This window comes from Zonotrichia albicollis, chromosome 7, assembly GCF_047830755.1.
Source record: "Zonotrichia albicollis isolate bZonAlb1 chromosome 7, bZonAlb1.hap1, whole genome shotgun sequence".
Lineage (NCBI taxonomy): Eukaryota > Metazoa > Chordata > Aves > Passeriformes > Passerellidae > Zonotrichia > Zonotrichia albicollis.
The window spans coordinates 18893120-18909476 of record NC_133825.1 but is presented as its reverse complement, the minus strand read 5'-3'; the positions used below and the strand labels follow the sequence as shown (position 1 = coordinate 18909476).

Sequence of the window (16357 nt, the reverse complement as noted above, 5' to 3'; positions counted from 1 at the left end):
CTATTTTCATGTGTGCATAATAGATATTTAGTAAATTAAAAGCACTCTTAGCTGCTGGCTGTTGTGAGGTGAAACTAAAAGTTTATAGGAATATGAGGTCTAGGTTGTGTCTCCAAATGCTGCCAGATTTGTGTATGAAAAATCTTTGTTTATCTCCAGTTTATTCCAATTCCACATTCAGGTTTAATCAGAAAGATTCCTTACTGATGCTGTTGCAAATCTGCAGTTACAGGTTGTTCTAGACCATGTAATGCATTTTCTGGGAAATGAAACAATTTTTCATCTCTATTAATTTTACTTGAAAGTATTGGCTCTAAAAGCTTTGAAAATTTTCCCTTATTTGAAGCTTTGAGCTGATTTAAAATCAGTAATAAAAACATTCTTAGGTTTTATGCTCTCAAGGCAAATGTTTACCTCATGGTTTGAACACTTTGGGCTGTTGGGCCTGTTTTAGTGAAACTTTCCACATTTTTGGGAAAATATTCCAGGATATTTTGTAAAGAGAAGGCAGCACCAGGCTTGAGTACAGTGATATTAGCAAAAATTGACATAAAGTGCTGTCAAAATGTAATTCCTGTAGTGGCAAATTTTAGAATTCCTAAATGTAGTGATGCTTTAAAGTTTAAATATGTTGAAGGCACCTCTTGTTAAACATTTTTTGCTCTCCATCCCCAAAAAAGCAGCAGCACGAGCCTATTTTTGACATGACCCTCAGGCTGTCTGTGGTGTTTGTTTTTAAGAAATGAGAAAAATCTGCATTCTTTGCTTCATTGCTGGACATGGGTGTTGGGAGAGCACAGAATCACAGCAGGGTTTGGGTTGGAAGGGACTTTAGAGGGTTGTTCCAGCTCTCCTGCCATGCCAGGGACATCCCATATTGGGCACTTCCAGGGGCTGCCACAGCTTCTCTGGCACCCTGAGCCAGAGCCTCACCACCTTCCTAGGGAAGGATTTCTTCCCAATATCTCCTCTGGCAGTGGGAAGCCATTCCCCTTTGTCCTTGTCACTCCAGGTTCCTTTTCCATATTTCCTGTAGCTCCTCCAGGCACTGCAAGGCCACAATTTGGTCACCCCAAAGCCCCTCTTTGGGCTGAAGGATCCCAATTCCCTCAGCCTTTCCTGGTGGCAGAGGTGCTCCATGCCCTGAGCCCTGCTCTGGGTGCTGCTCAGCACTGACTGAGCTGCTCCTTGGGCTGGAGGTGATGAGCAGCAACCAGGTTGTTCCAGCACTCCTGCCATGTCAGGGACACCTTCCACTATCCCAGGCTGGCCTTGGACACATCCAGCGGCTGCCACAGCTTCTCTGGGCACCCAGAGCCTCACCACCTTCCCAGGGAAGGATTTCTTCCCAATATCCCCTCTAGCAGTGAGAAGCCATTCCCCCTTGTCCAGGTTCTCTCTCCATGTTTCCTGCAGCCCCTCCAGGTCCTACAAGGCCACAATTTGGTCACCCCAAAGCCTCTCTTTGGTCTGAAGGATCCCAATTCCCTCAGCCTTTCCTGGTGGCTCCATGCCCTGAGTAGGTGGCAGAGCAGTGCCCTACTCTGGGTGCTGCTCAGAGAATGTTCAAAGCACCTCTTGTTAAACATTTTTTGCTCCCCATCCCCAAAAAAGCTCTTTGGGCTGGAGGTGATGGGCAGGAACCCCTGAGTGATGCAGCTCCAAGGTTTTAACCCTTGTTTTCCCTCTGTTTAGGGAGTGACAATTCCCAGTCAGAGACGCTACGTGTACTACTATAGCTACCTGTTAAAGAATCACCTGGATTACAGACCAGTGGCACTGCTGTTCCACAAGATGATGTTTGAAACAATTCCCATGTTCAGCAGCGGAACTTGCAGTAAGTACCAGCAGCCCCTCACCTCTGCCAGGGAGCCTGCTGGCATTTGGGATGGGGTGGTGGCACCCAGAGCTGCACATCTTGGAGGAAATCACATGGGAGCACCTCACAATGCAAAATCTGCTGGTTTTGTTTGCTCTGGGATCTCCCAGGTGTAGGTTGTGAAGCACTCATGACTATTTTACTACATGCAAGTGTGTTAATAGTTTGCAAATAAATGATTCCATCTGGAAAATATCTCCAAGATTGAGTGCAGCCTGTGCCCAGTCCTCACCTTGTCACCCAACTGAGTGCTGCATCCACTCCACCATTTTATGTATATTTGGGTATTTGTTCCTCACTTTTATGAAAAACCTCCTTTTTTATTTTTTTTTTAACACAGCAACTCTTGGGAAACATGAATTGCTGCAAAACATTTGCCTAATGGCATGTTGGCTTCCAATGCAGCAACATCATTCTTCCCATGATGTTCAAAAAAGAAAAAAAAAATAAATGAATCAGTTCAACTGGGTAAATACCTAATTAACTCTGGAATAAACTTTGCTTTCTGTGGAGCTTTCTAAAGCATTAATACACCTGTAAATGATTAATCTCATCTGCTGATACACTGTGTTAGTGAGGAACAGCAGATTTGGTGAAGTTTTGAAATACAAAAACAAATTCTGCTGTGTTACAGGGCAGTGACTGCCTTGTGTTGCGTGCTTGGATTTTGGTGGTGGAAAAATTCTGCTGGTTTTGCTTTGGGGATTACAGCAATGTGTAATTAATTCCAGTGCCTCCTGTGGCTTTGATTAAAATTGCCCTGTTAATATTGTTGTGAGACAGTACCTGAACATGTAACACACACAAGAAACAATGGGGCAGCTTGTCAGCCCGTACAGGAGGAGGGAGGGAGGAACCTCTGCCAAAATCCCTGTGTGGAGGTCACAGATTTCTGCAATTACCACTTATTTCATGTTTTGGATGAACTGGGCTGTATTTTTGAGGCTGAACTGCTCAAGTGAGTGCTGGCTTGTGTGTCCATGGGAGGATGTTGGGACAGACAACAGATTGCCCAAGCACCTGAGAAGATAAATAACTGCAAAGCTCAGCAGTTTTATGCTGCAATATTTTAAGTTTCTGTGGAGTTCCCAGTGATTTTTCAGAGTGTGAAATCGATGGTGTTTTGTCTTTAGCTGTGTTGGCAGTAATTTTACCAACCTGGTAACTTTCAGTCTGCCCCTGGCAGTGCCCAAGGCCAGGACTTTGGGGCTTGGAGCAGCCTGGGACAGTGGAAGGTGTCCCTGCCATGGCAGGGGTGGGAATGGATGGGATTTAAGGTCCCTTCCAACCCAAACCACCCTGGGATTCTCTGAGCCAGTAATGGTTTCATCACTGGCCCTTTCTACAGAGCTGTGTCTGACCTGACCATTTCCAAAGCACCTCTTCCTAAACTGGACCAAAACCCCCTTTTATTTAATTTCAGTGTTACCCCTGCAGATTTAATTGGGGAAGTGATGCCATGGCTGGCACTGCTCGAGTGCTGGTGATTTACAGGACCAGCTTAGGCTCTTCTGATTGGTTTTCAGTTCAGTTTTGTCCTTGTTTTACTTTATTTGTGTAAGAGTAGAGTCAGTTTGTGCTGACATGACCAGCCAACATCTGGAAGAAGAGATGAGAGAATAAAACCTCTCACTTTGGTCTGTGTAACAGAGAGGAGGGGGAAATGCAAGGAACAGTCAAGTAATTCACATTTTACAGTCGTTCTATTAAAAAGAAATAACATTTTAGGAACTCCCTGGTGGCCTGAAAGTATTGCCATGAAGGACAGAAGTCTCAAGGCTGTTTCCAGTAGCATCTGGCAAAGTTTGATCCCCTGTGGTGTCAAACCCTTAAGAGAAATTTAGCAAACTTTGAAAACATCACAACTCACGATTTTATTTCTGCTACCAATATTGTGGGGGTTTTTTGCCATTTTGGAGGTTTTTCTCACCAAGTGCCACTGTGTTTTGTCCCACAGATCCTCAGTTTGTGGTGTACCAGCTCAAGGTAAAGATATTCACCTCCCCTTCAGGACCCTCACGACGTGAAGACAAGTACATGTACTTTGAATTCCCTCAACCTCTGCCCGTATGTGGTGATATCAAAGTGGAATTTTTCCACAAACAGAACAAGATGTTGAAAAAGGTTGGTTTCTTTGCTTTTTACTGAAAAATGTTGTCAAGCCAGCCCCTGATTCTTGGGGGGTTGGGATGTTGGTTATTTTTCAGGGATGTGTAATCATGACATTTAATTCTTTGATGTCTGGTTTTCCCAAGGAGCCAATGGACCACAAAATGAAAGTTGGATGTTTATGGAGTTGTGAGATTAAGTACAAAGGTTGGGTAAAAATGATCCTGAGGTCTGTATTGCAGTCTTTTGGGTAGTAGTGAGTAATCTAATTGAGGAAGAAACATTCACCTTCTAAAAATAGACTTGCATACTGAGCAAGTTAACTCCAGCTGTTTTCTTCACTAAATTTTCCTGAGGTTTGAGCAGGCACAGAAGATCCTGTCTGTGCTCTTGGCTGATTTGTACCCATCTGTCAAATTTAGCTGAATTTCTGAGATAATTGAGTTCCCACGCACTTTGTAAAAGTATCTCTGCAATCTCTTCACCACCTCTCTGTTCCCAGCTGCAGTGCCTTGACATGAGAGGCTTAGAGAATTCCCTCTGAGCTGAGGGTTTTATTAGGGTCTCAGTTGTGGAAAAAAAAAAAAGTTAACCTAGGATTTATATTGAAACCAAAGTCAGCCAGTTCTTAAAGCTCAATTCTTGAAGTTCTGGTGCTTGTGGAGCCACTTTGGATCTACCAGAGTGAAAGCTGAGGATGAGACCGTGCTGATTAAAGGCTACCTTGATATTTACTGTTTAAAACTCCTCATCACTGTTGAGTGGGGGTCAGAAAACTTCAGAGCATTCAGTGAGTGAATTCCTAAAAGGAAGAAATGCTCAAGTGGATCAGGAGAAGTGAAATTATGAGGTAACATCACTTAGAGCTGTGCACACAGGTTGTAGCTCAGTGTGAGTGAGTGAACGTGCACACTGTTGTGTGGGCTTGCTTGTGTGAACAGGTTTAATTCAGGTGCTGCTGTCTGCACAAGTTTCTGGACAGTTCTTAGTGGCCCTGTTTTCCTTCTCTGCCTGTTTGAGGAGATGTTTTAGTTGCTCAGTGCAGTTCTGTGCAGTAAAAGCATTTTAAATGTAGAAATTCAATTTCAAAGCTGAGCTTATTGACATGCAAGCAGGCAGCTCTGAGAAGAGGCTTCTGCAGGAGCACCCAGATCAGCACTGTGGGCTGAGCATGAGGGATGCAGGGGGGAGCTGAGGCAAAGCCCCAACATCTCACACATTTATCTGCTCTCTCCTATCTGAGCTGTGAGTTTGTTGTTCTTTGCCATGTCCAGTAACACATGGAGTGCAGCCAGAGCTGATGGAAGGGCTGTGCTGCCCTGCCCATCCCTGCAGTACCAGTGTGCACCTCAGCATCTTGGCTCTGCAGCCCCAGGAACAAGCTGCTGTTTTGTTTTACCCCTGGAGATTTGTTTTCAAGTTTGTTTTACCCCTAGAGATTTGTTTTAAAAATTTGTTTTACCCCTGGAGATTTGTTTTAAAAATTTGTTTTACCCCTGGAGAGAGCACTGAGATGCAGAGAGAGCGTTGTGGGAGCCCCTCATGAGCACCCACAGTTTCTGCAGTATGAGCTGGGTCCTCAGGAGTGTCTAGAAGCGCAGAACCACAGCAGGAGCATTACTGTGCTGGAGTTTCATTTCAGAGTCAGATTGTGGTTTCATTTCTGAAGAATCTTTGTCATTTCTCAGTAGCTGGTTGGTTGGTTTTTTGTTTTTTGGGTTTTTTTTTTTTTTTCCTTTTTGTCTATTCTTATCAAATACCCAAACTGTTTGGGTTCTGTGGATTACAGGTAGTGCAGAGGTGCTCAGTTTCTCAGTGTTTTTGGCCTGGTAGAGCCAAAGAAATGGTGAAGGTGGTTCTTTTCACATCTGCAAACTTTTCTGAGATGGAAACTGCTCCTTCATCACCTAGTTAAAAAACACCTTGATAATCTCTCTAAAATATCTGTTGAATCAAGTGTCTTATTGTCTCAGCTTTCAGTATGAATGGAGGACAGAGGAAAATAGGTGTGAGATGTTCCACAGTTGTGCTAAGATCACCTCCCTTAGCTCTGCTGCAAGCTCAGGAGCTGATCCTTCCACATGGTCCTTGCATAAAGTGAGTGAGGTGAGAACAGGGCAGAGGGAACACTGGTGCCAGAGCATCCTCCCTTGGCTCAAACTGAGCACATTTCTCTGTCCTTCCTTTCCTGCATCAACTCTCTGCACAACTTCACCCAAAAATGAAGGCCCTCCACTGAGGAGACTGAATTTTAAAGATCCCTTTATGCAGTGATCACCTAATTAATGAGGAGCAGCATAATTAGGAGCAACAGCACCTTATCTTTCAGAGATCCTAGTTTATTAACCAGATTTATGAAAAGTGGAGTTGTAAGTCTGTTGCCTGCCACTGGTTCTTGTTCTTTACAGATTTTCTGTTAGCAGATTACAGGTAGCTAAAGAAGTCTTAAAGACATCACATATTGACCAGTCTGAATTGTAACTTTAGCATAATAAAAAACGTAATAATATCAATTAAAAATGTAATTCCTCATCCATTCTGAGCCTCAGGCTGGAGAATAGCTGTGTCTCACCTCTGGTGAAGAAGAAAATCTTTGCCCTGGCTGTGGTTTGGTGTTTGATAACACTGATCTCAGCTGAAGTGCCCCAGATTCCCTCACCTCTATTTGCTCCCAAATTTCCCAATCCTTAAAGACATCACATATTGACTGGTCTGAATTGTAACTTTAGCATAATAAAAACCTAATAATATCAATTAAAAGTGTAATTCCTGATCCATTCTGAACCTCAGGCTGGAGAATGGTTTTGTCTCATTTCTGGAGATGAAGAAAACTTCTTTGCTCTGGTTTGGTGTTTGATAACCCTGATCTCAGCTGAAGGGCCCCAGATTCCCTCACCTGTATTTGCTCCCAGATTTCCCAATCCTTTGAAGCACAGCATTATCTGCAGAGCTCTCTGTGAGGAGGGCCCTCCTCAATTTTGGATAAAATTATTATCCATAAACCAGACCAAACCTGAATGACTGCAGACCCCTCACATTGCAGAGTCAGATTTAAAGCATCCATATGTCCTTTCTTTTAATGGCAAAAGTTAATTTAGGCAAATTCAGTGGCTTTTGGGAGCTGACCTCAGCCACAGGATCATTGGTACAGGGCTGACAGCCTTGGAAAAGTTCATCCCTTCCATGGTTTCTGCCACCTGGCATCAGTTAGGAAGTCCCCAGCTCTTGATCTTTTCTTGTCTAATCAAGCTGTTTACTTTATCCTCAGACTGTTTCTTCAGTGAGCTGTAGCTACTTCCTTTCAAGAATGAAATGCATGCCCACATGAGAACAAAATGGCTTGGGGCTCAAGTGCTGTGACTGTGGATGAATTTCTGACGGGTAGAAGTTTGTAATTTGGGAGATTTTCTTTTTTGAACATGACTTTTTCTTGTAGCTTGACTGTTCTTCCATCTCAGACTGCTGCTGTAGTTTTGCTGTTTTTTTTTGTAGTTTTTCCTCTGGTTTTGCTTCCATGGATCCCTGCAAAGCCTTTTTCTTCCAGTTATTGATGTTGACATGATAATCTGAAAGTATTTCAGAGTATCCTTAGATCACTCGGTTCAATGGGAGCCTGTTTAAGAATAATACAGAAATCTCCTCATCTTGCTGCCTCCAGAGCCTGGGGCTGGAGGAGACCTTTTTTTGGGAGTCCTCCCAGTAGAAATGAGAGGGAAATGTTGATGTGGGTTTAATTTGTGAGAGGCAGTGGTGTTTTATCCCCAGACTCCAGCGTGGGAGGGCTGACAGCATTGTTTGAGCAGTTGCATTTCATCTCTCAAGCCTAGAGATAAGTTCTGCTGCAGAGTTCAACAAGACTTTGGGCAGTTGCTGTTTAGCAAACGCTGAGGAATGAACTCTGAAAATGTCAGAAGGACTCAGTGTTGATCTGCAGAATGGTACAGGAAGTTCCATCAGGGGAACAGGCTGAACCAAGATCCCATTCTTGGAGAGCATCCCCAGCCCCTCAGCGGGTGCTGCAGAGTCACTGGGACTGCCTGGGGATCTCTCTGCAAAATTCAACTCTCAGCAGGACATGGGAACTCCTGATTGATGCTTCAATCTTGGATTTGGATCCCAATCTGCAGCCAGAGAGCAGCTCTAGAGTGGGGAGTGTTTCTGTGTCAGTCTGAGACACTGCACGAGGTGGGGACAAGCACTGTGGGATTAAATCAGCCTCTGGAGATTTATGGCACTGATTTGGTTATGGGAAGAAGTACATCTGTGGTTTATTTTTTTTTTTAAGACAGATGTGTGTGATGTAACTGGAAGTGAAGCAAAACACATTGAAAAACAGTCTCTGATACTTTTTTCAGAAGTCTATTCATTAACTTGTGTTATGTGAGCACTTGGTCTGGTATTTTGATTTGCTATATAAAGCCTGAGTTCAGTTCATGCCTTGATTTTTAAAATTCCTATCTTTGGCCCATATTACATCATCTTTCCTCCTTGTCTCCCATGAAATATCTTGGGTCCTGATGCTTCAGCTGAATCCTCACTTTGAATAATGGATTTGCTCTTCAGTGAAAACCGTGACACACTTATCAGCCTTAAGAACTAATTCCAAAAAACATGACCAAGTCTTCCCTTAATTTGAGTGGCCATGCCATGTTCCAAGACCCATGAACTCAGTTTATTAGGCTAATTAAGTTGTGCAGTGGGAAGGAAAGGAAAACAACTTGATGTTTTAAAAAGCTGGAGGGAGATAAAAGGAGAAATGACCAGCTCAGCTGAGTTGTAGTGTTTAGTTTGAGTCCCTGAGGACCTCTGCAAATTTGTCCCAAGGAACAGAGATTAAAAGCTGTCTAGGGAGAGGTTTGTGAGTGCCCCCAGCCCTTGAAGTGCCAAATAAATCCCTCCTGGTTCTGCACTCATGGAGCTGAAGGTGAGGCAGGACAGAACTGTGCCTGCTGCTGCTGCTGGCGTTGATCCCACCCAGGGGCTCTCCTGTGGCACCAGAGGGGTTTCAGCAGCAAAGTGCTGCTTGTCTCTGCTTTGACCTGGGCAGGAGTGAACCCCTCACCTCCTTGGAGTTCTTTCTGAGGGACTCACTGTGTGGGTGAGGAGAAACCTGGCTTGGGCTACCCTGAGCTGGTCTTCACCCAGATTTTGTCTGCTGCTTCTTCCTCTGGGGCAGAGACATCAGCAGAGTGGAGCCAGGATGTTCATCCTCAACCCCAGATCCAGGCAGGGCATTTTTGAGCCTTTTCTTGGGGAAGAGGAAGGGTGTGAAATGTGTAAACAGAGCCTGACAAGAACCTGCTAGCTGCTGCCTCCCATGGAAGGGCTCCAGCAAGGCTTCTTCAGAGCTGGGGTGGCTTGTGCGGGAAACATCTCTCCGACTCCCCAAACAGCTCATTTGCTAGATTTGATTCCCAGAATGCTGAAGGAAAGTGGGGAACTCAGCTACCAGAAGTGTTCCTGGCTGGATTTTTAATTTCTGTCCTGGGGTCTCTCAGGTGTTTACAGAAATGCAGACGAGCTGGAAGTGGTTTTGTAGGCTTTACCTGAAATACTGAAAGTGAGTCGGCTGACCTTTGGCAGAGAGGGACACTTGTGAATTCCCAGTATCCTGTTGAAATAAATTTTTGAGGAGGATGAGTGTGAGTTAAGTAGTCCAGCTCCTCCCTGCCTTCTTTCATTGGCTCAGGAAAATCCTATGGTATTTTGCTGGTGCCAAAGTGCCTTCAGCAGGAGGTCTGCTCGTGTCACACACCTTGGAACCACTTCTGTTCCACCTCTGATTTCCCCCCTGCATCCTTACCAGCAGAGATGAATGGGAAGATAGGGCAGGATGTGAATTTTCCAGTAAGAAATTGGAATTAGAGCTCCTTGGTAAACCAAAATATGCGAGTTAGCTCAGAAGGAGTGAGTTTGTGTTCTGTGTAATACCAAGGAATGTTAGGTTCTGCAATAGCTTCCTTTCCCTGCAGCTTGAGCAGCAATACTGACCCTTGTGGGAAGAATTGACCATTTACACCTTGGATCTTGAGCCTGAAAAGGCACATCAGAGTCACAGAGAAGATTTTGTGTGTAAAGAGCAGGTGGAGGTAGCTCAGTGTCAGGGAGGGGTTTGGTGTGCCAGGGAGAGCTGGCCTTGTGCCAGTGTCAGAGTTTGGTGTGCCAGGGAGAGCTGACCTTGCAAACAGCAGCTCAGGGCTGGCAGAAAGCTTCAGGATCTGTGGTACAGGAGTGTCCTGCCTCTTTTTGTAGCTGGGGCTGTGGCAGAGTGGAGACTCCAACTGCTGAGGGTCACCTGTCAAGTTCTGCTTGAGCTGAACATCCTTCAGCTGCCTTGGCTTGTCCCTGAAACCTTCCTGCTGGCCAGCAGGCCCTGGCTCTGCCTTGCTCTCAGTGCTCTCAGCAAAGCTCTCACTGCATGAAAGCTCCCAAGAATCCTTTGCTGATTTGTGGTTTTGCTCAGTTGTAGCTATTTCTGTATAAAAACAAGAGAAGCTTTCTGTTACAGGGGAGATTCAGTATTACTCACCTAAGCTGGTTCACACAGGTTATTTCTTGGGTTTAGGAATTGCTTGGCAAGGTGTGAACAAAAAAAATCTATTTATTATCTATTTAATCTTGTGATTACAAGTTTAAGTTTATTGAATTTATTACCACCTGCTTTTATTGCAGGTATGATAGTTTTAAGCCCAGCTCTCTATGAGTGACTTCTAAGCTTAATTGGTTAAAATTGAGCTTGATGAATGCAGATTTTTGTGTGCTGTCCAGGAGATGTGGTGAAAATGTCTTTGCATGCAATGTAACAAATGCCACACTGTTGTCCAAGCAAGTTTTGCCTGATATTCCAAATCTGTTTTTGACCAGATGCTGATAGCAGTCTAATTAACGTGCCATTAGTGAATACTAAAACAAGCTTGTTTTCTGTCTTCTTCCTCCCCCAGGACAAAATGTTTCACTTTTGGGTAAATACATTCTTCATAGGACTGGATGAAAATTCAGACAAAGTAGAAAATGGAAGTCTAGTTGCAGATCAGGAACTCGATGGTATTTTCAGTACAGAGCGCTCAGATAATGATAAGGAATATTTAATCCTTACATTAACAAAAAACGATCTAGACAAAGCAAATAAAGACAAAGCCAACAGATATTTCTCTCCAAACTTCAAGGTCAGTATATTTTATGTGTGAACAAAGCTGAAAAGCTGCATGATTTGTTTGTCTTGCCTTTGGACGGACCATGTGAAACTGCTGTGTAGAAGCTGTTGGTATTGCCATCACTTAGCAAAGCTTTGAGCTTTGTGCATTTATCTGCTTTTTGGGGAGCTGATGCATGTTGAGAGGCTGGGGTTGAAGTCTTCAGGTTGTTCCAGAGGTTTGTCAAAGCCATCAGAGGTTGGGATCAGGTGCCATCTTCCCTGCCTGAGCTGTGGGCTGGGCACACTGAGCTCCTGAGCTGTTGGCAGCTGTGCCTGTTCCATGGGAAGCACAGGGGGCCACAAGGATGGTCTGGGGGCTGCAGCATCTCTCTGATGAGGAGAGGAGCTGGCCTGGTCAGTCTGGAGCAGGGAGGGCTGAGGGGGATCCCATCAATCCACACAGACATCTCCAGGGGCTGGCAGAGGGGGTGCCAGGCTCTGTTTGTCACTGCTCCAGTGACAGGGTGAGGAGCAAAGGCCATAAATTAAACACAAATTCCACCTCAACACGAGGAACAACTTCCTTCCATGAGTGTGCAGAGCCCTGGAGCAGCTGTGCAGTCTCCCTCTCTGGATTCATCCCAAGCTCACCTGGAGGTGCTCCTGTGCCTGGGCAGGGGCCTGGACTGGGTCATCTCCAGAGGTCTCTGCAAGCCCAGCTGTGATTCTGGGAATGCCTTACTTACCCTGGCACTTTGGCTCTGGGGAGTATGAGCCATTGCCAGCAGTGTTATAAACATTAAAAGGCATTTGTAAGAATTGCAGCATTTTCTGACTTCCTCATAAAACATCAGCCAGAGCTCGTTTGAAAGTAATGGTCCCAGCTGCTTGGAGTATTGCTTGGATCAGACTTCCCACACAAGAGTCACCTGTTAGAGAAGGTTTTGTTCATTGCTGTGCTCTCTTGCTGCAGTCTCTGGTGCTCTGGGGGTGGGGAAGGCAGGAGGGTGTGCTGGGCTGTCCTGCTGCTGCAGCTCAGGAGCACCTGAGCACTCAGCCAGACACAATTCCTGCAGCTGGGCTGGAAAACCCTGCTGCTTTGCCAGGGTGGAATTGAGAGGCTGGCAGACCTCTCTCTGGGGAGAGGAGCAGGGGTGTGACTCGGGGTAGCCAGGACCTGTGCTGTTAAAAAATTGCTCAGTTAAATCCAGGTTCCCTTTTTAAATGTTGTTTTTTTCCTTCCCCAGGTGAAGCTATTTTTCACAAAAACAGTAGAAGAGCCATCAAATCCAGAGGCTAGCAGTTCAACTTCTGTAACACCAGATGTTAGTGACAATGAACCTGATCATTATAGATACTCTGACACCACTGACTCTGATCCAGAGAATGAACCTTTTGATGAAGATCAGCATACGCAGATTACAAAAGTCTGAATATTTTTTTTATCAGAGATAAAAAAGAACCATACAAAAACAAAAAAAACATGAAGACAGACAAACTTGAATAAACTGAAAAAAAAAAAAGGACCTTTCTAAATGGCAAAAGGACATAGTGTCAGATTACCAGTTATAGGAACAATTCTTTCCTGACCAATCTTGTTTTGCCCTACAAATCTACAGGGTTTGACACTTGTCCAGTCGGGGGGGTTAAAGAAAGGTTACGTAGCTCTTATGTATATACCTTTTTGTGTCAAAGGACATTAAAACTTCAATTAGGAACTATAAACATGGCACTTTCCCATTTTATTCCAGTTTTATAAAAGTGGAGACAGACCTAATGTGTATGCGTAGGAATTTTTCCTTTTGTGTTCTGTCACCAAACGAAGTTTCAAAAACCGAAAAGAAAAAAAGAAAAAAAAAATTTACAGGTTCACATCCTGCCCCTTTTTTTGCACTTGTGTGGCAACAGAAAAGTCTGCAGTTGGCTAAGAGATGTTTCTAGAAGGTTTTTCCTACATTCTAATGCATGTTTTTTGGATGGGGGCTGGAAGGTGATGCTCGGAAAGGAGCGTGGCCTGTGTACCGTGTCCGGCTGTTCCATGCACCTTTCCTCAGCATGCTGCCCTAATTCATCCGGGACAATAAGTGAGGAGTCGCCGCTGTCACTGCTTGTTGTTTGTGCATTTTTCATTTTTTTAAGTGTAATGGTGCTAGAAAAGGCAGCTAGAGAGAGTGATTCTGTCTAGGGGTACAGGAATGAACCTTCACGACACCCACGAGACCCGCGCTATGAAGGGAGACAAGGAATTGGGGTCACGAGAAACAAAACAAACAAAAAAAAACAGCAAAAGGAAACACAGCAACAATGACTTAACCATACAAATGTGGAGGCTATCAACTAAAGTAAGAGCTTGAAACAAAATGGTTACAAAATTAGACAATGATTTATTGGGATTTTTTTCTGAATTGTAATGGCTGCTCCATCTCCTGTGTAATCAAGGCCAGTGCTAAAAGTCAGATGCTCTTAGTGCAAAAACATCAGTCAACATCTTACATTTATATTAGTAGTTTTTCAATCATATTCCTGCTGTGAATACTTCATGTGCTGCCTTGCAAGCTTTATTTTTTTTTTCCCTCTCATGAATATAAAAAGATTTTGTAATGGTGCACAGGAAATGTCATTGGAGATTCTCCAGGTTAGTGTTTGTTTGGAAGATTTCTGATGCATTTATTCAATCAAACCTCTGTCAGCCGTTCCACCCCTTTGACCTTACACATTCTATTACAATGAGTTTTGCAGTTTTGCACACTTTTTTTTTTTTTAAGAGAAAAAAAAAAGTCATTAACTGTTAGGGAATTTTACTTGAATACTCATTACCTGCAATGTTTAAAAAACGGACATTACACACCAGAGACGGGAAACCAGTGTTGCAGTAAATTCTCAACGCTGTAAATGAAGATTAAAAAGCAGAACTTGTCCCAAATGCATTACTATCAAAAACAACCCCTCTCAACCCACCCAACAAATTGTTTTTCTAAGCCAAGTGGCAGTGTTGGATTATTTGTTCCTAGGGTAGGGCTCAAAGTTGGCTTCTGGTGGATGGTTGGGTGGCTCAGGAGTCCAGCTGCTGGCACATCCAGATGGGAATGGGCCATGAACAGCTGACCCCAAATTGATGCTTTTTTTAGGGTGTATACACACATTCCCTTGCTTAATTAACTTCTTGGTGCTGACATGGAAGTTCATGAGCTGTGTTCTCAGCCAGAATGATGATGGGATCTGTCAGAGCCCTGCACAGCAGCATTAATGGTTGGAATTTGAACCACACAAGGCAGGACTTCCACTAATTGCAATTGGTAAACCGAGGTGTAAAGGGCTTTTAAAGAATTATTTTTTTTCTTACCTGGTTTCTGTTGGTCAATTCTGCTCCTCAGATTCATGATTCTAACTTCTAACAAAGCTGGTAATACGTTCTGACTCACAGGTTTAATTAGACTTTAATGGATCAAGGTTCAGTGCTCATTGTGACGAGCAGGAGGTGGTTTTCCCTTGGGAACAGGAATTTTAACTCTTACCCTTCCAATCGTGTTTTCACCCTGTCTGGTTTATAACAGTTGAAAGTTGTCTTGTGCTTAAATCAAGCCAAGTGCTCTGCTTGGGTAGAGTTGGGATCTTGGCAGTGCTGCGTGTCCCACTTTGGATAATCAGGATTGGATGGTGCAGCTGCAGTCGGTGACGCCGGATCGGGAATCAGGACGCAAGGATGGGCTTTTGCACTGTTCTTTTTCCTTTGGAATGTGAAGGTTGGAATGAGGGTTTTTGGTTTTTTTGTTTTTAATTTTTTTTTTTTAATGTTACGACGTCTTTGAGAAGCCTTGCTTACATTTTATGGTGTAGTCATTGGAAATGGAAAAATGGCATTATATATATATATATTATATATATAAATATATATTATACATACTCTCCTATACTTTATTTCAGTTACCACCCCCATAGAAGTTGACAAGAATTGCTATGACTGAAAGGTTTTTGAGTCCTTACTAAAACTTTATTTATGACAGTATTCATAATTAGCTTGAGCTGCATTCTGTAGGTAATCTTTCCTTGAGTTTCCAGACTGTAGGCTTCAGCCTGTTGGGATGTGCAGGAGCTTACATGTCTGAAACTACTTGAAGGCATCACTTTGGTAAGAGCTTAACTGTAAAGGCCCTGAAGCATCCCCTGGGCTTGGGCAGCCCCAGTGGAAATCTTTGCCACAGCTCCTCCAGGGCAGCTGTGCAAAATCAGCCTCCAGATTCCTCCCCGGGGCACACATTGTAAACTGAAGTGGAGTTTACATGCAGCATCGAAATTAACTTTCCAAATTCAAAACAAAACAAAAACCACCTTGAAATAATCCAAAAAGAGGATGCTGGTGTGCAAGTTCCATGTTTAGTGCTAGCAAATGTGTGCAATATGTTAACGATGCCTGTGGTTGCCACGAAGTGCCTCGTTTACCTTCTCAATACTGTTGGAAAGTGTCGTGCATGCAGATGGATGGGGTGGGACTGTGCACTAAAAGGGGCTCCAACTGCAGCGTTCTGGCAGAGCTGCCTTTCTCTGCCACTTCAAATTTTCCAGTCTGTTTTCATATAGCATATATATATATAGATACTAAAAGAAAAAAAAAAAATCAGTCTGTTAAGCAGCCTTACTCTGATTCAGCCTCTTCAAATACTATTGTGCTGTGCAACAGTGGCTCTGTGTGTAACTGAGAATACACAAAAACCAAGTATGACATGTACAGGATAATGCCTCATACAAATCAGATGTCCGTTTGTTATTGTGTTTAACAACCCTTTATCTCTTAGTGTTAAAACTCCACTTAAAACTGATTAAAGTCTCATTCTTGTCACTGTGTGGGTGTTTTATTGCAGTGCTCTGAGCTTGGCAAACAGCTGAGACGTTGTAAAGCTGTGGAATTTGGAGCCGAGGGTGCTCCTTGTGCATCCAGGGATTGGAAGGAGCTGCAGCTCCAAAGGCTGCTGTGTTCCAGAGGTTTGACCAGGGCAGCAGTGGAACTCCAGATGTGTGCAGGGATATCAAACCCTCACAGGGATATCAAACCCTCACCTCCTGGGGCATCAAACCACACGGGCAGTGTGGTGGTGCAGGAGAGGTGGACTAATGACAAGGAAAAGGGAATGGCTTCCCACTGCCAGAGGGATACTGGGAAGAAATCCTTCCCTGGCAGGGTGGGCAGGCCCTGGATCCCTGGCAGTGCCCAAGGCCAGCCTGGATGTTGGACCTTG

The 16357-nt window shown here is 44.0% G+C and overlaps 1 protein-coding gene across 1 annotated transcript in view; it reads left to right on the top strand.

The window, feature by feature from the left end:
* PTEN (phosphatase and tensin homolog) overlaps positions 1–15448 on the top strand; it is a 49288-nt gene extending 33840 nt beyond the window's left edge. Inside the window, exons 6-9 of the mRNA XM_005495895.4 lie at positions 1696–1837; positions 3837–4003; positions 10930–11154; positions 12371–15448. Coding sequence (XP_005495952.1) covers positions 1696–1837; positions 3837–4003; positions 10930–11154; positions 12371–12556 — 720 coding nt within the window. The 3' untranslated portion in view covers positions 12557–15448. The remainder of the gene's footprint in view (positions 1–1695; positions 1838–3836; positions 4004–10929; positions 11155–12370) is intronic.
* The last annotated feature ends 909 nt before the right edge of the window (positions 15449–16357 follow it).